Source organism: Dendrobium catenatum, unplaced genomic scaffold (assembly GCF_001605985.2).
Source record: "Dendrobium catenatum unplaced genomic scaffold, ASM160598v2 fragScaff_scaffold_1661, whole genome shotgun sequence".
In the NCBI taxonomy this organism is placed as follows: domain Eukaryota; kingdom Viridiplantae; phylum Streptophyta; class Magnoliopsida; order Asparagales; family Orchidaceae; genus Dendrobium; species Dendrobium catenatum.
In genome coordinates, this window is record NW_021320123.1 from 163,623 (window position 1) to 187,102 (window position 23,480).

General features: G+C 34.3%; 2 protein-coding genes across 2 annotated transcripts; one reads left to right on the forward strand and one right to left on the reverse strand.

The window, feature by feature from the left end:
• LOC110094172 (GDSL esterase/lipase At5g37690) lies at positions 1–3,750 on the reverse strand. Its single transcript, XM_020819336.2, has 6 exons — positions 3,513–3,750; positions 3,304–3,431; positions 3,086–3,212; positions 2,732–2,844; positions 1,266–1,515; positions 1–453 (listed from the first exon to the last, which is right to left on the reverse strand). The coding sequence occupies exons 1-6, from the start codon at positions 3,748–3,750 to the stop codon at positions 242–244; spliced, it is 1,068 nt and encodes a 355-aa protein (XP_020674995.1). The 3' UTR covers positions 1–241.
• A 5,060-nt stretch (positions 3,751–8,810) lies between these two features.
• On the forward strand, positions 8,811–10,047 carry LOC110094153 (prohibitin-3, mitochondrial). Its single transcript, XM_020819320.2, has one exon. The coding sequence runs from the start codon at positions 8,932–8,934 to the stop codon at positions 9,790–9,792; it is 861 nt and encodes a 286-aa protein (XP_020674979.1). The 5' UTR covers positions 8,811–8,931; the 3' UTR covers positions 9,793–10,047.
• Positions 10,048–23,480: the final 13,433 nt, after the last annotated feature.

The following is a 23,480-nucleotide window of genomic DNA, read 5'->3' on the forward strand; positions in this document are numbered from 1 at the left end:
AAACCTTAAAAAGATAAAGATGAATATCAAGAACTGACAACTAACAGGTTCAATTCAGAGCTCTGAACAGTTTCCTATAATCTGAACGATGAGACAACATTTAAAGCTGTAAATCTTGTCTAAATTACATGTATAGCACTCTTTTATATGTAATCAATCCTGTTTCACACATATCAAAATCTTAGAAAGATCAAGATGAACTCGAAGAACAAACGCCGCTGCCGAGGACTCTTAGAACCGATTAGTGCTGTGGGAAAGGTGAAGCCGGGGCCTTATCCATTGAAGGATTTGCGAAAAGGCGGTCGGCAATAACTTGATTAGCTGCATCAGTAGGATGGTATGCATCCCAAAACACATATTCATTGCGGTTATCACAGATTTTTGAATTAGGCAAACAAAGGCCTCCAACTGTTGTGTCCACATTGCAGCATGATGTGGTTGAGATCTTAAATCCTGCACATATAAGTATAGCTTAGCATTTAGCTTTAGTTGTTTCTTAGAATAAACATTTACTGAAACAAAATCTCTTTAGCCTGATTTTTCTAGCCTTAGGGGGTGTTTGGTATCGGATTTGTCCGTCGTTTTTAGTAGGATTTATCGTAAATCCAGCCAAACGTAATCCGCGCCGCTATAAATCCGGCAAATCCGTAAATCTGGGATTTACACGGCAAAAATTTGGTAAATCCGTCTGAATCCTAATCACATTCCTATTCGGATTTAACGCGACTTACAATTGCGGAACTTCTTCCCCGACGCCCGTGTCGCGATCTGTTGCCAAACAACTTCTCTGAATTTAACAGGATTTAAAATTTGTCATACCAAACACTTTTCAGGATTTATGAGCCTAAGATTTACTAAATCCGGATTTACAAGATTTAGTCAATCCTACTAAAATTGAATCCAATTCTATACCAAACACCCCCTTAGATTGAGAACATTTTCAGTCTTCTCTAACATCAAAAATTCGTCTTGATGTCTGTTTATATTTTCTTAGTTCAATAATGGAATGCAATGAAAGGTTGAGCAATTTCTAAGTTTGTTGGTATCAAAATAGCTTAGCTTGGAGAAATTATTCCGTGTGGAAACCGGACGCAGAACGTCGTGACCAACCAGAATGCGCCACGTCAGCAGTACCGAGCGGTGCCGATCAGTACCGAGCACAAGGGTGACGTGGCGCATTCTGATTGGTCTTCGGACATCGTTCGGCGTCCGCACAGAATAATTAATCCTTAGTTTAAATCTAAGTTTCTTGATTGGTGACTCACCATATTTCTGTGGATTTTCGATGAGATCGAGGACAATGTTGTAGGAATCAGAAAATGAGAAGAGAGCACCAGGAAGCTGATAGTTGAGGGAGGTCATCAAGCTTCTCACGCGTGAGTTGAATTGAAGTGCCCATTTATTAAGCAGTTGCAGGCATCCTCCATCAGATGAATGCACTCTCTGTGATGGAATGCAACCCATAGGGCCTAAGCCATGAAAAACCACCTTCCTTGCTTCCAGCGAATATAGCCTCTTCTCACAATAAACAAACAGTCATTTCTTTAGATTTCTTCATGCACATATCAGGAACTATTTATTGAGAGAATAGATCCACATTTCAATTAGAGTAATATCAGTTGTTTATGTTGCAGCACTTAATATCGAATTCCTCCTATTTGTTTGTTTTAGGCTTCATTTGGGACGGCTTTCTTTCAACTTTTTAAAGCAAATTTTTAGTACAAAAATGTTTTGAAAGCTGCAAAAAAATAACGGCAAAAGTTGTCCCAAACAAAGCCTTAATCTTTGCTTTCACATTGTTAGATCTAAGCTGTTTTAGAATGATTAACATACTTTAGTGAGAAATAACATATTTCCTTTACAAAGAAGGTTTTTAATCCTAAATATGGTAATTGGTTGAAGTGCTCTATGTTTTAATGAGAAAACTATGTAGAAGTGAAATGTCTTTTATCCTGCCATCAAGTGTCTTACATATTATTAAAATATATTATATTTGGGTAAATTGTCTTATTTTTGGGGCTATGAAAGATGAGTAGTTGAACATAAACATATGAAGGTTGATGTTTATTTGTTGTTTTAGAATCAAACTCATGCAGTTTTTTTTTTCCATAGCTCTAGTTCAGATGACTACTACACTTCTATTTGGTTACTAATTTTCTGTTACCATTCAAAAAATATTTTATCATGAAAAATGAGTTTTTGAACAATCGATATGTTAAGAGTACGGTCTAAAGTTTCGTTTGGGATAACTTTTTTATTATTTTCTAGAGCAACTTTTTAGTACAAATTTTCTAGTTCAAGAAATTTTTATACTAAAAAATTGCTTTAGAAAACAGTAAAAAAAGTTGTCTCAAACGAAGCCTACTAGAGTTGCCGTTCAACATTTTTTAAGTAGGAAATTTTATAATATCCTCAATAATCTTTAAAATAATAACACTTTCATAGTAATTTTATTATCATTTTTACGAACAATTGCAACTGCCTCAAATATGTCACAACAACTTCCACATAAGCCGCTTAAAGTTTTGTTTGGGACGATTTTGTTACTGCTTCTTAAAGCAGCTTTCTAGTATAAAAGTTTTAATTTTTGTATAAAAAAATATTTTAAATAGTAAAAAAGCTGTCACAAACGAAACCTAAGTTAATTTTTGAAAGTACTGTGATTTTTTTCCTTTCAAAATTATACTTATTATAGTAATGATGCAAGAAATATTTTGCATAATATGCTAACCCTCAGTTGACCATCCAATGTAGAAATCAGAAGGTCAAGAAATTGATCATAGGTATAAGCATGAGCATCTACTAAGAATGGCTGTAAGAAATTGTTGATGTAATCGTTGCTTCCTGCAAGCAAAGAATTTAAGCTCAAAATTGGAAAAATTCCTCAATGCCACATAAAAGATGGATTAATTATTCTGTGCGGATATCAGACAACATCTGGAGACGAATGAGAGCGTGTCACGTCACTTTTTTCTGTGTACCGGGTGATGTGGCACGCTCCCATTCGCCTCCTAATGGTCCGGTAACTGCACAAAATAATTGGACGAAAAAATGACACCACAACATGGCTTTTAAGAAAAGTTACCCATTCCAATGAAGTAAACAGCCTCATTCAGCAGCTTCTTGGAGGCTACATCTCCAGTTTTATTTCTGATAGCTTCTGCTGTCTTCTGAAAACAAGTAATTTGATCATCAAAGGATAGCTTCTCAACCTGCCACCACATCATAAAACAATCATAAACATCATCAACTTCTGATTATAATTACATGTATTGCAATGTGAAAACTTGTGATTGTCCTCACAAAATATATTCCTGTTTCATTGAGAATTCCAGCTCCTCCTGATGCATAATTTACACCATGAAGGATTTCGTCGCCATCCAACGACAACGAAAGATACGGCGGCGGAGACTTAATGCCAAACTTAGCAGCTGCATTCACATAACAACAACACAACACAATCAAAATACGATGAACAAGTGAAAAGTAAATGTTTTGTTGATGACAATTACATATAATGTCACCGATTGTTCGCCCATTGGTGAATCTTCCTGTTGGAAACCGTGGGAAATAATCGATACCGTACCACGGGTAGTTCGATTTTGCCAAGGAGTAGGGGAGAAAGTTGTTGTTGCCGACGTCGGTGAGAGAGTCGCCGAACACAAAGGTGACTGGCTTGCTCTGAGCTGAAATGGTGGAAAACAAGGTAAGAGCCATGCTAATGACTGCCATTGCTATATAGAAAGCCATATTTTGTTAGAGCAATTGCTTGATTCATGTAGATGCACACTATATTTATTATGTTTATGATTTGTATGAGAGGTGGTATTTGTTCCTTTCCCCACGTTTATATCTTTTGTTATTGAAGATTCTTGTAAGAAAATGAATGGAGAAAGTGTGTGTTTTAAATGAGAAATAGTAGTTGTGGTTGTTGAGGAATTTCGTCGAACAGTTGGCTGATATGGCTTCGTTTGTTTTGGTTGAGTGGAGTGAGCTTGCTACAAGTGTGTTTCTTCCTCTTTGGGTTTTGCCATTTTTCTCTTTTTTTTAGGGCTACAATAGTTAGTTGGGTTATTGACTCATGGGATTAGTAGATATTATTGTTGAGTGGATTTTTTGGCTAAACCTAAAATAGATTATATATATATATATATGGAAAAATTAAAAAGAGGAAAATGCATGAGGCCTTTGGCTCAATTGGAATGATTCTACTAGTGTGAGTTGTGGGTTAAAAATAAGGCCCCTCTTTATAATTGAGAATGCACTAATAAAATATAACAAAAATGAACTATGAATGATGGTCTTCATTATGGAAATTGGAAAAGCTTTGAGGTTTTGGAGTTAATCTTTCAAGTTTTGATATTTTAGGTGTGGTAGGAGAGATACACTGCAAGAAAATTGTCTATTACAGGCGGAATTTTCGATGGAGGATTTTTCGGCAGATTTCCGACTGATTACTACGAAATATTTCCAACAAATTTCAAGCAGATTTTTCGGCGGTTTTTTTTCCTGGCTGATTTTTCAATGGATTTTAATTATCTTTGAAAATACAATTATTTGTAGTTTAATTAATTAATAATTTTATAGTTTATTTTAATTAAGTATTAATTTAATAACATAGTTTAATTAATTGATACTTAAATAACTTATTTTGATTATCAATTAAAATAATAAATTTTAATTAATTAGTTTTAATTGTAATATTTTATCAATTTTAATATAAATACAAAATTTATCTATTAATTAAAACAATTTTGCAAGTATAGCGTGGTGGTCGGATTGATGCGTGCGAAATAGGAAGGGCTGGATTCGAACCCTTCCCTCTACAGAGGTCCTCGGTTTGATTCTTTGAGCGGATGGGAGCGGGAGCGACTATGTGGGCTCGCTAGGCGCGAACGGGATAGGTGCGGGCTCAAAATGGCCCGTTGGGATGGCTACGATGGCTCGCTGGGCGCGAATGAGCCCGTGCGCGGGATGGACCACTGGGATGGCTACTCATGCGGGAATTTATTGTTTAAAAATCGTTTTATTTATTCCTACTGATCTTTTCCGCCGGACAGCAGCCAAAAATAAATTTTTACGGGTTTTTTTCAACGGATTTTTTTCCAAAAACATTTTCACCAGAACTCTGTCAAAAATTTTAAAAATCCGTTGGAAACTTCATAATTTTCCGTCGAAAATGCGCGACTTTCCTGTATTGATATAGGACTCTGATATAGGGCGACCTGATAATATTTTAGGTGTGGAGATTATGACTACAGGATGACAGAATGGCCATTATCAAGACATGAACAAGGATATGCTCATGAAGTACTTGTGGATACGACTGATATGATTTTGTGTTATTTTTTAATTTTATAAGTTAAGCTTTCTGATGAGATTTTGAATTTATTTGAAGTTATCTATGATTTTTAGTTGTTCGAATACTGATTTGTCGATTTGATTTATAAATTTTGTTTAGCGCATGTTATCTCTCTAATTGATATAGAAATGTCGGGGATGATATTTTTTGAGAATGGAGAGATTGTAACAACTCAAAGACGAAAAATATTTTAAAGTAAAAATTTTTGAATTTTTTTTTTTCGAACTAGAGCACTTTGGCACCATGTTTGTAGCGCTGATGTGCTAAAAACTAACGTTGCGATGTTTGAGTCTCTGTTCCATAATAAATTTGGATTCAACATATAACACTGTGGCATCGGGTATGAGCATTGTGGTGCTATTAGCAGTGTTTATATATATATATTTATTATGTATATTTATGTCATTTCACCTCGTCGCATCCCTCTCTCTTTGCTTGGCCAAGAAGATACATAAGAAAGAAGAGGAGAGAGAATTATCTTCGGGTGATTTTCATCTATTATTTTTTAAAAAATATATATTCTAAGCATAGTAAGTAATTATTCTCTTACTTCTATTATCGATGATTTTAATTTCTATGAATTTTATCTCTAAAAAATCTATAAAAAAATACATTATCTTCTAATTTTTTAAGCTTTCACTGTGCAAATTGTGATATGCTATAAATTTCATCATTCTGAATAACTTGATATAATTTTATTATATTTGTACCTGTTAAATATGTATGTAAGAATTTCTGAATAAAATGAGTTAGGAAAAAATTATACTAAAAATGAGTTGAAAATGATGTACTATGATGTGATTTGATTGATATGTTCTGGAATGTAATACTAATTTAATTGAAGGAATGCATTGATTAATATTATATATACATGAAATGATACGTGATAACGTCAAGATTCACATATTCGTCGATGGGAGTTATAAGGAGATGAAGACTGGTTGAGAGTTATGAGTCGGAGCAATTGATTGCGAGTCATAAGTGCATGAGAAAAATATCCTTAAGTATCCTCATTTAAATATATGATAAAATTTTGATTACTAATTACCGATACTAATTATTGATTATCGACAATGATTGCTGAATGCGAATAATGATTACTATTACCGCTTACTGTTATTGAATACCTATATTTATACTACTGCATAACTGATAAACTTACGAGAATGGTTCAATGATATGACTATATGAAACTGATTGTATGATAAAGAGAGAATGATTATTTAATACAAGTGACACGTATATATATATATTGATTATAGTGCAATGTGAATTATGTTTTTTCATTGTTTAAATTTATTTAATGTAATTAATTAGCTATAGATGTCAAATTGATCCAGTTGTAAATGAATATTGTCTGTTATTGAGAAATAAGAAAGAAATAAATCAATAAAAAGAGCAAATTAAAAGAAATTCTTTCACTTTAGATCTCGAGATGTGACACCTGTTTAGCTGTTATAGGTCGTTGTAGTTTTGGTTCTTGTTTTCAGGATATAATAAAAGGATGGAGCCTATTGATTAATAGTTAAAGTCTTAAGGATATGATTTGAGTTTATAGATATTTGTCTATTTTTTATTTTTTTACAATCATGAATAATTTTTAGATGTCTTACTCTTATTCAGTAGCTATGTACTGTAGTATAGATCTTGAAGATATATTTTGTTAAAATAATATATATATATATATATATATATATATTTTGTAGATGAGTTTATTTTCAGTACTTCGAATGTATTTAGTAGTTATGCAATCTATGTTTATTTTATAATGAATATTTAAAGAGAATATGAAATATTCCAAAACTAGATTTTGGAATTTATCTGCCGCAGCCCAACACAATAGGATCTATCATGATCGGATTGGGTTGAGGTAATTATGGTCCCATGCTTTCTATTTGGTTAGATTTCTAATGGGAGCATTATGAGATTGAGTCTCTGAGTGCCGCGATGCTGAGTAAAAAATTTCAATAAATAATGATTTCCACTAAATTTTCCCTAAATCAATTCATTTCATTCCCTTAGACTGTCGACTAGAGAGAGAAAGAGATAAGGATTTTTAGAGGGAGAAAGTCTATTTCAAGCAACTTCAGGTCATTTTCGTCCATTGGACCAATTTATAAAACTGTCCAGGTCGAGGTAGGTTACATTTAGCCTTTCTCAATTTTTAATAATTCAAAATTTTCAATATTTCCTAACATTTTAATTATGATTTTTATGCAAAATTTGGTATATCATATCAGTCGATAAATTTTCACAACGTATTTTTTATTACAACGTAGTTGACAATATTCTGCACATTCTGGCATTTCACTTGTAAATTTTCACCAGGTAATTTTAAAATACATATTTTAAATGATATGAAAAAAAATATTCTGACACGTATTATTATTTTGCTTCTTTACTGTAAATATTTATGAGATGAATGAAAAAAAGCATTTAATGACGAGTATTTATATGTTTAGTGGAAATTTAGTGGCTTTTTAATCTATGCATTATTTTAGAAGTTTGGTAATTCTCTCCAATTAGGTCTTGGGATTTAGGTCATGTCCTCATCCGACACAGCATGACCCATTCTATTTATGGGTTATATCGAGTCAAGTTGTGTCATTGTGCGCATCGACATTGGTGTTGAAGGCATGCATATACCTTGTTAGGATGATATGTGCCAACATTGGTGTCAACGGAGTGCATCAACCTTACTACATAACATTTGGTGTTGAAAATATGCATCGACTTTGTTAGCAATGAATGCATCAAGATGCTTGTTAATAAAGTGCATTGCCCTTAGTAGCAATTACGTGCATCAAATTTATTTGGCAGAAAGTGATAGTACTCGGGACATAATGCTTGGGCCACGATAGTCAGTCGTGATGATTGTCCGTGTTAATTGTAAGCAAGAGTTATAGGATTCAATAATTATGTGAGCTCTATCTGAATTCCCCTTTCATGTGTAGGACCGAGGTTGTTTATAATATTTTGGAGTGACTTTTTGGTTATTTTAGCCAAAATTCCCAAACGCTTCATTGTATGGATTCTCTTGGTCATATATTTTTTAGACATTCAAGTTCCTTAATAACATTAAAAGTGAGAGATATTGAAACAATTGGATTCGTTTTACTAAGATGTTTATTTTCACTACAAACATGTTACATTCAGGAAAAATTATTAGGTGCAGAGTGTGCACCGTCTGCACAAGTACTAAGTATCTAGCGGTATCCAGCGGTATTCAGCAGTACTGAATGCGGGTGCCGCTAAGTACCAAATACTTATACGAATGATTCTTCCCGTCCACACTCCGCACCTAATAATCTCTCCACATTCGGAGATCATTTCATCCCTCAACACAATATTACGAATCAAAGAATCTCGAAACATACTGTGGAACCTAAGTTTATAGGCCCATATTTGAGCCTTATGGGCCGGACATCGCGCCTGAAATTCCTTTCTTTATCCCCAAGTTCGGTGGCGAGGTTTAAGCACATCCCATTCCCATTTCTCCACTAGGGTTTTACCAAACGAACTCGCCGCCCAGCTCTCTCCTCCGCAACAAATCAGCAACACTAAACCCAATGGCAGCCGGCGGCGGTCAAGCAGCCTTCTCCTTCCTCACAAACATAGCGCGTACGGCTGTAGGTCTTGGCGTTAGCGCCTCCTTACTTTCCGCCTCTCTCTACACCGTCGATGGTGGGCAACGCGCCGTCTTATTCGATCGCTTCCGCGGCGTCTTGGACGAAACCGTCGGAGAAGGCACCCACTTTCTCGTCCCCTGGCTCCAGAAACCCTACATCTTCGACATCCGCACTCGCCCCCACACCTTCACCTCCAATTCGGGCACTAAAGATCTCCAGATGGTGAACCTCACCCTCCGCCTTCTCTCCCGACCCGACGTACCCATGCTCCCCACCATCTTTAAATCTCTTGGTACTGAGTACGACGAGAAAGTTCTTCCATCAATCGGTAACGAGGTGCTCAAGGCTGTAGTTGCTCAGTTCAACGCCGATCAGCTCCTAACGGATCGTCCTCATGTATCCGCCCTCGTACGGGACGCACTCATTAAACGCGCTCGTGATTTCAATATCGTTCTCGATGATGTTGCGATCACGCACCTCTCGTATGGATCGGAGTTTTCGATTGCTGTGGAGAAGAAGCAGGTCGCGCAGCAGGAGGCCGAGAGATCTAAGTTTCTTGTGGCCCGCGCTGAGCAGGAGCGGCGGGCTGCTGTTATACGCGCAGAGGGAGAGAGCGAGGCTGCTAAGCTGATCTCCGATGCTACTGCAGCTGTGGGTACTGGAATTCTTGAGCTTAGGAGGATTGAAGCTGCGAGGGAGATTGCTTCCACTCTGTCCAAGTCGCCTAATGTCGTTTACCTGCCAGGTGGGAACAACATGCTCCTCGGACTGAATCCTACTGGATTGGGGCAGGGTCGATGATGAATTAGTTGCTGAGATAATAGTGGGAAGTACTTCGATAATCCGTCTTTCATCATCTTTTTTTGCTAAATTTAGTTTTTCTGGTGCTTTATTTCTGTGGTAATAACCCTTCTGAGCTTTTCAAGGATATTGGAAATTTATCAGGCTATTTCCATGAATTCTGTTGAATTTACGCTTTTCAATTGTTTGTCCAGAACTCTTTATGATCTGAATGGAAAATTAGCAATACAAACTAAGGTATAATTGCCAGGTAGAGATACTCCTTTTTATGATATGGGGCATTTGAGATATTTTTATGTGCTATAGCTTTGTGATTAAAATTTTCCGTCATTTATACCATTGTGTTTGCTTTATTCATGTGATGTCTCATTGGTAGTGTGCACTGACAATCTGTTCTCATAATATTTTCTATGTGACCCTGCTTCCAGCCTATCGCCGTATGCCATGTTGCTCCATGGTAGGTATTTTGGAGATGCCTTTAGTAAATGTTTTTATTACAATCAAGTTAAATCCAAATTACTACCTTCTTTATATGTGTGATTCCTCTTACAATATTCTTATTTTTATATGATTTTTCAATTAAGAGTTTGGAAATTCAAAACTCAAAAGTTTGTGTGCTTTTATGCGTTATTACTTTTTAATAGTTCAGTGCAATGCCATCCTTAACAAAAGTAAGATGTTTTGGAAAATATGGTAATCACACTCATTGGAGAAATATGAGATTGATGTACATAGATGCCTTATCACCAAGGATAATTTTCATCAATTAAAAGATCTTTTGATGATGTAACATCGATTTTTTTTAGTAAACTAAATTTTGTATATTGCGGTTGTATTAAATCCCATTTAAGAACTTATGAACTATACTCCATATCTTTGCTTGTAATAGTTGTTGAGAAGATCACATTAAAGGATGAAATATTGCTAAAGAGGAATTTAATGTGCTAAATAAGTGTTCATGGGTTTTAATTTTTAAACATCAAATTAGGTTATTTATTTAGCTTTGATTAATAATGTTCAGCTGGATAAGTGAAATGAAGCAGATATTATTCTCTCAGGGCTGAAGGGGATTCTGCAGGCTAAGGATATTTGTTGAGATTTTTTGTGGCTTGTGAAAAGTATTAGTGATGCACTGCAATGCGGAATGGGATCTTAATCAAATTGTTTCACCCTTTCTTTGGTTTTGTAAGAGCTCTTAAAAAAAGATTGGATTATGTTTAGATAAGTTTGGGATAATCTTCGAATGCGCAGAGAATTTGGTACTTGAAAATACACTTTAACTGTACACTTCGTACGCTAAAAGATGTTGAAGCTTGTGAAATCTAAGACATGACAATTTGTAGTTTCTGATGTCGGGACTTTGAAATATGGGGTGGTAGATGTTCATTAGTTAAGGGAAATGCAGGTGCAAGGGTAAATCCATGGTGCCCCTTGTCTTGTGCGTAAGGACTATGTTTATGGATTTGAGTATTAAACAATAAAGAAGTTGTTCATGCACAAATTGAGTGAGAAAATAAGAATTATAAGATCTATGCAGCATAATTAGGTAGAATAGATTATTACATAATTATAAGTACTGTAAGAGTAGAATTTATTACAGATATGTTTGTGGTTGTTAGAACAGGGTGATTTGGTCATATTGAAGGTAGTTAAAGATGCATCAATACAATGGGTACATGAAATTTATGTGAAAGTATAAGGAAAATTGTTAGACCATATCTTACATTTGTCGAAGTTATGCAAAAACTTTAGGAGCTCTTTGGTTAAGTAAAAGAATGAGAAGTAAAGCATTTACTTGAAAAGTCAATTTTTGAAAAATCTTCGGTTTCATTGCATTGTTTAAAAGATAAAAGCATCCAACAGATATGTAGGAAAATCTATATATCTTTGATCATCTTTCCTTAACTATTAAGTTAATGAGAGACAAATTGTTTCTGCGTTATTATTATTATTTTTTTCTAAAGAGATAATAATAGGTCCAGAGTGTTGACCTGCCATATGATACAATCCTTCACATCTTACCTGTAGTTTTTATTTCTTCTGTTTTCTCTGTTTCTTTACTGATCTTGATCATTGATTTTATTTTTCGGTAAATATCTTAATGATCTTGCCATACTGCTCTGCTCTTTTTGTACTTAACAAGTATTCAAGTTTGTTTGGTTCCTCTAGTGTATATCTATATTGTAGTTAGAGATTCACGGGAAATCATCAGCTGAATGTGCTTCTGATCAACTTGTTTATATCTCATGCAAATGTGAATTAAAGCTATGTTCCATATTGTTTGGTGCGTGAATTTGGTAGATGGTTTTAGATAGATATAGTATTAACCTAGTAGGAATTCTTTTGTATGATTTAGTTTTGTCAACTTCATGTTTTTATTTTGTAGTGTTTTTTCCGGTGGGTTCTATGAGTTGATGGCTTGTATGATTTAATTTGAATTTGGCGTGTTTAATAGGAAACTCTTTGGATTATTGACAGAAATTTTGTGCTCCAATTATACATAAAGAATGCTATAAATGGCTGCTAATAGAAGGTTGTAATTGAAGTTTGATGTGAGATTGTCAAATTTGAAATAGAATTGAAAAATGCCTTAACAATAAATGTATTTAGATTCTCTTCTATTATGATTTTTTTTTTCAAAAGAAGAAATAATATCATTATATGAATTTGATTGTATGAATTTCATCTTTATTTAATTTTTATAATTACTAAATCGTATATAGTTATTTGTTATATTTGATAAATGTCAGCATTATATATTTTTGATAATTGATGTGTCTTGTGTTGTGTTATGTTTGTGTCCCTATACATGTTAGTGCATCATAGATTATGTCATGTTATGAAATTTAAAGAGTGTATTGAAATGTAAATCTATAAAGATTATATCATTATTGAACAATCAATTTTACCTAATATTAGAAATGACCCTTTTATATTAGATATAAATGAGAATTTGGCTCTTAGCAGGACACAACGGAGAAAAATGATTCATGTAGCCGACTCCATGTAGTGGGATAAAGGCTTGTTGTTGTTGTTAGGAGATCCCATTATGGAAACAATTTTTGTGCTAAATAATGAAAAGTATGAATGCAAGATAAATTCTTCATATGAATTTTATTGATCTTAAGATGATTTAGGATCAAGTATCATAAGAATCGATTTCATGCTCATTAGGGCAAAAATTATTAAAGATTTGCATGGAACATTGACCAGTATATTAGTAGTAGTGAAGTTACTAATTATGGTAAAATTACTTCAAGAAATAAGTTCATGGATTGTCTTGTGTGGTTTGGACGTGTTCAATGAAATGTAGAAAAGCACCCATACAGATTTTTTGGATAAAAATTATTGTCAAAGAATTAAGAAGACATGTATTCTAAATTTGCCATGGATAGAAGTTATACAAAATAATTTCCATAGAATAGGGCAAATAATACATCACTCAACAAGAATGATTGTAAAATGATGATTCGTTAATTCAATTTCAAATAGTCAGGCTTAGAATAATTATGTTTGCAGTTTATGTGACTTTACCCTTGGAGATAGGATACAAAATGAGCATATACGTGAAAAGGTTGTAGTAGTGCCAGTGGAAGATAAGATTAGAGAGAGTCGCCTTAGATGGTTTGGTCACATAATACGACAGTCTTCCGATGACCCGGTTAGGAAAATAGAGGTATTAGATTTGACTTGTTAAGAAAGGTAGAGGTAGACCTAAAAAGACTTGGTTAGAAAATATTAGAAATGATATTTCTTTATTAGATTTAAACGAGAATTTGACTTTTAATAGGACACAACGGAGAAAATGGATTCATGTAGCCGACCCCACGTAGTGGGACAAAGGCTTGATGTTGTTGTTGTTGCAGTTTATGTGGCTAATATAGAAAGATTATGGAATTTAATCATTGATAGAGGGGCAAAACACCACCAATTGCTTTCTCCCCCAAAGCTGTACTAACCATTTAACTCTAAGTTTTGCTATATTCTATATCATTTAAGCATTGCTGCTCGTGTTGTAATCCAAGCTGATTCTTTGGAAATCACTTCTAAAATGCAGTCTTGGCTTGCACATTCATTTGCTAACTGCAGGCTAATCTCCTTGAGAAAAGTATTTTCTTCTCTAAGGTTTCGTTTGGGATGGCTTTATTACTGCTTCTTAAAGCAGCTATCTTGTACAAAAGTTTTAATTTTTGTACTAAAAAGTTGCTTAAAGAAGCAATAAGAAAGCCGTCCCAAACAAAACCTAAATCTTGTGACTATAAAGGATAAACTTTTAGTCTTTTACTTATTCTAGAAATTCCTAAGGAGAAGTTCCCCTTTTATTATCTTGCACTCCTCTTAGCAATTGATAAATAGAACAAAAGTGATTGCCAGCCAATTCTGGACAGGGTATCTTTAGAATTAAGCGGTTGAAGAAAGGAAAATTCTATCAAAAATTGGTCAGGTCCAACTAGTTATATCAACCCTTATGTTTTTAAATAACTTTTTTGCTTCAAGTTTTTAGCCTTCCTGACACAATTCCTAGGCACATATCGAAACTACTGCTCTCAAGTTTATCAATGACGCTGATGGAAGCAACTCTTAGTAGAAGGATTTTTGTAGGCCTAAGGTGAATGTTGGCTTATTAGGCTTCTCTATTATCAATGAGGGTAGAACCCTAAAATGATCTCTGGATTTTTTCCTTTTTTATGTGGCCATTTTAATCCGTGTTTAAAATTTCTCTAATTTAATCCATCAACCATATAAAATTAATCTAAAATAGTTCCATTGGGACTAAATTGGAGTAATTTTTATGGTAGATAGGGGTTTCAATTCGGTCAACGGGTCGTGTTCGGGTCGAGCCTAAAACTGACCCGGCACTGTTCGGGTCAACCCGAACCTGACCCGTTTTTAAAAACGGGTCAGGTTTCCGGACCCGAACCCGACCCGATTCAGGTCTGGATCAACCTGACCCGACACGAATGACTCAAAGTTGACATAAAATTGCTAGTTTTCGGGTCAAAAAGCAGGTCAATCTTTGATTTTTGGGTCCAAATCGGGTCAACATGGGTCAATCTCGGGTTTCCGAGTCAAATAGGAGTTTTCGTGTCATTTTCGGGTTGCTGGGTCAACCCGAACCCGACCCGTTTCGGTCTCGGTCGGGTTGACCTAACCCGGATTTTTCTGGTTCGGGTTTGGGTCGTGTCAAAAATTGACACCCCTAATGGTAGAGGAACTTTAGTTTTCATTTTTACAAAATGTGCATGGAAATGCTTTTAATCCCTAAACCCTAAATCATAAACTTTAGTTTTCATGGAAATGCTTTGAATCCTTAATGTGCAAAATTCATGACAACAATCTTCTCTCATAGAAACAGAGTCAAAGAGAACTGCACTTGCTTCCATGAAGAAAAAAATATTTCTTATTGAACAAAAGCTGGGAAATATTTCATTTGCCTTGGTCATTTAATATTTCATTTATTTTTTCACACTTTGGTTCAAATTAGGAAGCACAAAATCAACTATATGCTTGCAAAATGTAATATCTGAAATCGATGGCATGTGTAATCTTTGCCAAAATTTCGTTTGGGAGGACTTTCTTACTCCTTTCTAAAGCAGCTTTTTAGCACAAAAAATTAAATTTTTTGTACTAGAAAGCTATCAGCTTTAGGAAGCAGCCGTCTCAAACAAAACCTTAATTGATGATCCTTACTACTTATTTTGCTTACCAGCTTGTGTATCTTATCGTTATGCTAAAGCTTCAGCTAGATTGTTTGTAAATCAGTAGGTACTGTGACTTGCATCAAGGTTGTTTCTTTTCTAGCATATATGGTTCCTAATGAGAGGAACACACTATATTTAAAAGGTGTAAGTCATGGTAGAGCAATCTTAATTGAAATATGGAGAGATGTTCATAAATTCACTTCTTCAGCTTTATATAACAACAACATTAAACTTTTATCCCGCCACGTAGAGTCGGTTACATGAATTTTTTTTCTATTATGTTCTATTAAAGGCTCGATCAACTTTATACCTAAAAATGCATAACCAAATGGAGAAGTGGTTGGCACAAAAAAAATAAAAAAATTCTTGGGTTATCTTGTTGAAGATTTTCGGATTTGAAATTAGGGGTGTCAATATTTAACATGATCCGAAAATTCGACTCGAACCTACTGGTTCGGGTTCAACAATTCATCTCGTTTCAAAAATCGGGCCAGGTTCGGGTTAACCTTTTGACGTGAAACTGACCTGTTTTTAACCCGAAAATCCGAGATTGACCCGTTTTTCACTCGAAAAGCGGAGATTGACCAGTTTTTTTTTCTTGAAAAACTAGAAATTTTTTGGTCGGTTCCGGGTTATTTGGATCATGTCGGGTTGACCTGGATCTATAGCGGGTCGGTTCGGGTTGAAAAAATCGACCCGTTTGCAAAATAATTCGGGTTCGGGTTGACCCGAATAGTGCGGAGTCAGTTCCAAACTCGATCTCTCGTGACCCGAAATTGACGCCAATGATTAAGTTTGGAAGTGATGTATGTTGTTATTTACGGTGGTCTAGATTTTGTGATCGCATCTCTTTTCTCTTGGTTTGTGTTTCTTTTACCTGTTTATATATTGAACATTTAAAACTTTCTATTTATAAGTAGGGACTGTTGACTTGTGAAGAGTGCCCAACGATGGAAAATTTAGGAAGTTATGATGGGATTTCACTTTGGATATCGCATCTCTTTTCGCTCTTTGTGATGGATGGTTAATAGTAGATGAGGAAGTTGGTATTTTGAATATTGTTTATAGAATTGATTATAATAAATATTTGAGTGATATATAAGTAAGTAGAAATATTAAGGCATTAGCTAAGAAGTAAATACATAAAAATTTTATAACATTTATTGAAATACCCCCGTATCTTTACTTTAGAGAAATTTATCTACATGAGATTTATGCTAAGGTCTAAAATACAATATTTTAATGGATGAAATATATTGGTGTTCTATGCCATTTATCCAATTTGAAATATTTATCTTAAGTTATTATATGAAATCAAAGCAATTTTATGCATAATATTTAATATTATTACTTCTTTTATGCTTTGTTTGAGGTGGCTTTTTTATTGTTTTGTAAAATTATTTTTTAGTATAAAAGTTTTTTAAAAATAGAAAAAAAAATAATGATCTTAAGCTGTCTTGAATGAAGGCTTAGAGAGTGAAACAATAAGGACCTAATTGAGTTCATTGCATTAAATAAAAATTATTAATATATTAAAAATTCAACTTTATTTTTAAACTCAATGTGAACTCAACTTTTATTTTTAAACTATAATATATAATAATTTAATTAAGTTATTTAAATATTAATTATATTAAAATAACATTTAAAACATAAAATGCACTTGGTTAAAAAATAATCTTATACATGATATTATGATAAAGATAAATATTTTTCAAACAAAAAAAAAAATTATAATGATTTTTTTTTTGTAAACCCTGCGCGGGCGACCCCATAAATGCTTATAGGTCGGCGCTCTTTCACGGCCGGCAGCTCTTCGAAGTCTTCTCCTTCTTCCTCGTCACGCCAGCACTGGTTGTCCATTCGCTGCTATGGTTTACATCGATTCTTGGGACGATTTCGTGGAGCGATCCGTCCAGATATTCCGCGACGATCCCCATTCTGTAATGTCTCTCTTCTCTTACCATTTCTTCTCCAATATCTGGTGTTTCTTATTCGCTCGATCTTTTTTTTTTTCTTGTGTAAAGACTCGATATGTGATGAAGTATCGACACTGCGATGGGAAGCTGGTTCTTAAGGTCACCGACAATCGGGTGGTGAGAATGATTTCAATCTCGGCTACTTTGTTTCTTGACTCTAAAAATTCTCCATGCTCTTTGTATTTTACTCTATAAAGAATTGTTTCATATATATTTTAAATTACGTGCTTCTCGAGTTCTCTTGCATTACGGGCTTATTTTACTTATGATAGCGGAAATTTATGTGATTACCATTGGGATGCATTTACAGGTATTTTTTTAGAATGTTTATGATCGGTAACAGTGGATTATTTGGTCTCCAATGATTGAATTGGAGTTGGGCTAATTCCCGATTGGTTGTGCGTGATGTAATATGGCGTACATTTTCTGTATGATTATCGATGAAATGTTTGCCAAGTCTTGCACAGTGAATATTAATATAGAGCATGATGGATTAGGATTAAGGAAGATTAGTCAGATTAGTTTAGCTGATTTAGATTAGCTTATGGGGCAATTCTAGCATGATGAAATTTTTGTCTTCAATAGCAGTTACTTAAAATCTACACCTAATTTGGAGAGGATATGCTTGTCTTAGCTTAAGAATGTTGAAACATGCATATCAATAAGTGTGGTGAATTTTTTTTTTAAACGAGGAAAACCTAGAGGAAAAAAAAAAATCATGGGGTGCAGCCTATCTTATTTTCACTGTTAATAAAAGATTAGTATAGGTTTAAATCCCTATTCAAATATTCAACAGACATCAATACATGATTATCATCAAAAGGGGTTGATTGAAAGCCGTCAATTGTCACCAAGTGGGTGCTTTAGGGTTTAGACAGTAGTACCAATACTAAGTAAGACAAATCAATCCTTGAGGAATACCAACTTTTTGGTCAGCAAATACAATCATTAAGATGTCTTCATACTGTTAGACTGATGCTCGCTGAATGATGTCCTTGAGGTATGAGTCTAGTTGATCATCAACATGCAAAAGTGGAAAAATGAAACCAGGTTGGATCAATCGGTGAAGTTGGGCTCTATTGAACTAAATTTGTTCAAGCACAGAGAGTATCAGTTCCAACCAACAGTTTTTGTTTATTAGAGTTTTGAATTTTGACAAAGTTTCAACAAAGTTTTCATAATTTTGTTATAAAGGTTTAGCAAGGGAATGCTTCCCCAAGGTAGGATCTTATTGGATAGAAATACAATGAAGGGAAGAAGGCCTTAAGTGGGTTTTTTTTTTTTTTTCATGTATCCTTAGCCATATCTCTTAATTTTAGGTTACGCTCATCCATTGAATTGAGTAGAAGACATTTTTTTTTTAAAGGATAGAAATCTATCACTTATTTTTGTTAGGTGGGCCTGAGGCCAATGCAATTAATGTGGGAAGATTGCCAATTATAGATATATGGTGAGCACAAGGACAATAACTCATTAAATCTATATGGAATTGAATAATTTCATCATAGTCATGTCCTTTAAAATTGTTGCATGAGATCTCTAGATTAGAAATGAAAGACTTTACTGTCTAAGCAAGCGTCCTTAGGTAAATAAGTGGTACATTTTTAAAATTATTCAAGTATATTATAGGATATTCATATTATGACTTTTATTTATCTAATGATTGAAGCTGATAATCCCCACTTTGTAAGAATTTATGCACAATTGGATCATATGCGCTTAGCCTTTGGTTGTTCCAATGAACTTGCCCTATATTTGGGTTTTTCCAAGTAGTCGACAATGTTTATAATTAGTATCTTTGTCTAGAATTAAGCAATAAAAAAATATAGGCATGTATGCGGTGAAATTATGATCTTAATAATTGTAGCTATTTTTTAGTTTCTTGCGTTGAATCAATGAGAGAATTTTTTATGGGAATAGAAAACTCTTTGTTAAAATCCAATGAACATAGGCGCCAAAATAATTTTGAGGTTGGCCACTTGTAGTTAAATGTAGTGACTTTACAAGACACTTCTCTTTCTTCTTTGTGCACTAGTGTAGGCTCCTGCAAAGAGGAAGGACTAACAAATGTTGTGTCGGTCCGATCAAGGTTATTTTTGGGTAATCTCAAAGTCAATTGCATCCTAGTTATGTCGTTTGAAGCATGCATGAGCTTTTCTTGATCCCTTGAATTTTTTTTTTAGGTCAATCAAACCATTTTGAGCTCATTTGGATTTTGGGTCAATCAAATTGTGCTGAATTAGACCTTTGTTAGTTCTTTTTAAGGCATCTCCATGTCAAATTTGTGCTTGATCACATAAGGTTTTTATAATTCCAACAATTCTAAATCAAATGAAAAAGGATGTGCCTAATGAATGAGGTCCATATCAATTTGGGAAGGGTTGATGTAATATAGCCTTAACTTGCAAACATGTGACCTTGAAGTTGCAATATAGAGAACATAGCTATTTTTCTAGAGCTATCTGCTTGTTGTAATCCTAAACCTCGCATCCTAATATGCTTATTTGAGATGAGCTTTGGTTATATGGCTTGATGCGCTTCAAAACACGCTCAATGCTTGATTTTGAATTTGCTTTCATCCTTGTAGTAATAAGGTTGTGGCTTGGCTCAAACTGGACCAAACTAAGAATTAAACTAAGAATTGAATTGAATAGATAACTGAAAATTAAACTGAACCGAACTGAGAATTGAACTGAATACTGATCTGAACTAAGCTGAGAATTAAAATAATAATTGAACTAAGTGCTAATGGAAGAGGTCTAACACAGGGAGGTGTGGGAAATGGTGATCATCAGGGTTGATAAAAGAAGGATGAGGGTGGCCTCATGAAAGTGGTAAAAGCTGATGAGAACCTTGTTAGGGATGGACTCAATGGGGGTCTAGAGTGGAGGGAGCTTATTGGGCGATTTTTCAAGTAATATTGTGGAGGCGGATTGAGTTAAAGATGAGGGTACCACCAGAGTATGAGTGGAGCTAAGGAGGGGAGGAGAAGACGGGCTCTAGCATAAACACTGAGGATGATATGCAAGTAATGATTGTATAGTAACATGGAATGACTATGAGCAAAAGAAAGCGAGAGAGAATGTGTGGAGTCGGTGGAGGGTAGTATTTTTCTTGCTTCTTATTGTTACCTATTTGGGTGGAAATAGGTAGAGTGGAAGCATCCAGCTGATGGATCTGATACTATGTGTATGTTGGGTAGTTCTGCCATATGCATTGAGGATAGTAGTTTACTTATAAGAAGGATCAAAATAATATCTATTTCTGACCTCAAGAGCAGGAATTAACAACAAAATACAAGTTATGTTATACTATATATAAGGAGATTAATTGTAAAGAGAGCTTTTTGTACGCTTCATTCCTTTTTTCTTTAGTTTTAAATTTTTTCTTAAATTACTCTATAAGTAAGGCTGTATACCAACATGATGAATATGCTTATTAGCTTTCAGCATTTTTTCTTAGCCAAATATTTCTAGGAGATAGACCATAAGATGTGGAAAAAGATTAACATAAACCTAGCATAGGTTGAATAGGGGGTGATCAAGTGTTGGTTAAGGACCATCTTGAAACATATATTAAGCTCATAGTATATTAAAAAAATCATTTAATGTTGAATTAGCCTTGATTAAGAATTTAATAAGATCCAAGATGAGTTGATTAAATTCATCAAGCATCCTAGTATAAAAAAATATTAAAAAAATCAAAGGGTTTAGTTAGATTAATTCCTTTTTGATATGCTTGCGTGGACTTTCTGGACTCTAAAAGAATAGACACTTACATTCTTTAATTATTTGAAGTCATGTCCTTCAAATCCATGATGCAGAGAAGATTTAAAGGTATGACACTTGGCCTGTGTTAAGAAGGTAACCAATTAACCTATAATATACCGCTTTCTTCTAAAAAACAAACACTTGTTGAAGTGTTCATGGTTTGAAACTAAATCCAATGTATGTTTAATATGTACTGGCACCTCCCATTTAAACCCATGACAAGCATTTGGTTTTTATGTTCTTTTGTCATTTTTAGTAGCATTAATAAGGGTACACATTTTAGATATCTCAGGTCTATTGTCCAGAGTGATTGTGAAATAGATGTGGATATTATTAGTAGAATTCAAGTCGGATGGTTGAAGTCGAGAAATGCATTGGGGTTGTGTGATAGAAAAGTTCAAACTTAAGGGAAGATTCCATCAGATGGTGTTGAGAGTTGAGACTTGTAGTGCTTTATGGCACAGAATGTTGTCCATTAAAAGAGAAGCATGTGATTGAGTTAAGTGTTGCAGAGGTGAGGATGCTTAGGTGGATGTGTGACTTTACTCTTAGAGATAAAATGTGAAACGAGCATATGCGTGAAAAGGTTGGAGTAGCTGTAATGACAGATAAGATTTGAGAGAGTCGTCTTAGATGGATTGGTCATATGAAACGTCGGCCTTTTGTTGACTCGGTTTGGAGAGTTGATGTATTAGATTTTGCCTATGTTAAGAGAGATATAGGTAGACCTAAAAAGACTTGGTTAGAAAATATTAGAAATGACTTTTTTTATTAGATTTAAATGGATAAAACAAATTTCATGTTGCCGACCCCATGTAGTGGGATAAAGGCTTGATGTTTGTTGTTGTTGTTGTTGTTGTCATTTTTAGTACCAAATGGCTTTTTGGTTTTAGTAGCTACTGTTTCTTATTAATTTTTAACCTATAGTTGAGAAAGGAGACAAATTTTACATGAGCATTAAAATGTTCAGCCTATGCTATTGACATTATCTTTATTTGCCTTAAATCTTAATGCAACACAAGAAAAAAAAAGTTGTGTGTATAAATTTTTTAGCATTTCATTTAATTAGGATTTTTAACGAAGTAATAGGTTTTATTATTCTTTTGGATGATATTTGTTTTGAAATTTTATTTATTATGAATTTGGATATGATTATTTGAATTCATGTTATTTTGAGCTTATCTTGTAAATTTCATTTCTGTAAATATGGTCTATGGCTTGCACTTGATCAACTTTTAAAATTTTAATCATCTTATTATCTTCTTTCTTCTTTTCCTCTCTCCACATGATTTCTCTCTACCCACTACTCTCATCTACATCAAATAGTATTTGAGACAAATGCTCCTCATTCTTTAGTCCTTCCATATGCTTTTGCCTCGTGCCCACATCGTTGTTGTTCTCAAGCAGTATGTCTGTCCATGCACTGATCACTACCTCCACGACCCCTCTCGCAATCATCTTCCTTCACACTTGCTTTTGTTTTTTTCGTTCCCAAATCTTGAAATACACTCTGTTGTTATGCCCTAGTTGTAATTTAATCCATGTGTTCATTTTCAATATCAACACTTTCGTCATGACTTTTCACTAGTCATGATTGCATCAATCATATTATTGTTGTTTAATTTGTGTTATTCACTGTAATTTCCTTAACATCGATGCTAGCTACATGTTCAATTTGTTGCTTCACCATTTCATTCGTTTTGTTCAATTTCTTTCACTTAATTGCAACCTCCACATGCCACTTGCATCCTCTTTTCTTTTGTGATTCTCCATTTCATAGATAAGGGCATCAACGTGTTTTGTCTCTTAGTCAACTTTAGTATGTATTGGTCGATCCCAATATGTTGAACCTTCAATGGCTATATCCTTGAATTTTTAAAGCATGATCAGCCATATTGATCCCCATAATTTCTTGTCCAAAACGACTTTAAGCTTCATTTTGAATGTATACAAATTCCAATATATTGCCTCATTGGTTTACTCAAGATATCAGATAAGAGACAACACATGGCTGTTAATCAAACTATCTGGATGGCACGGTCTTTTGATCTTTTGTTTTTGGTAGACTAGGTCCACCAATTTGACTCAATATGATGGAATTATGAGATCTTGCCCCCATCTATTTTCCTATTATGACTCTCACTTCAAACCCACTAATTCAAATTGTTGTGATGTCCTAAATGAGGGTGTTCTTAGGCACAAGGTCTGGGATTTAATTAATCATAGAAATTTTCACC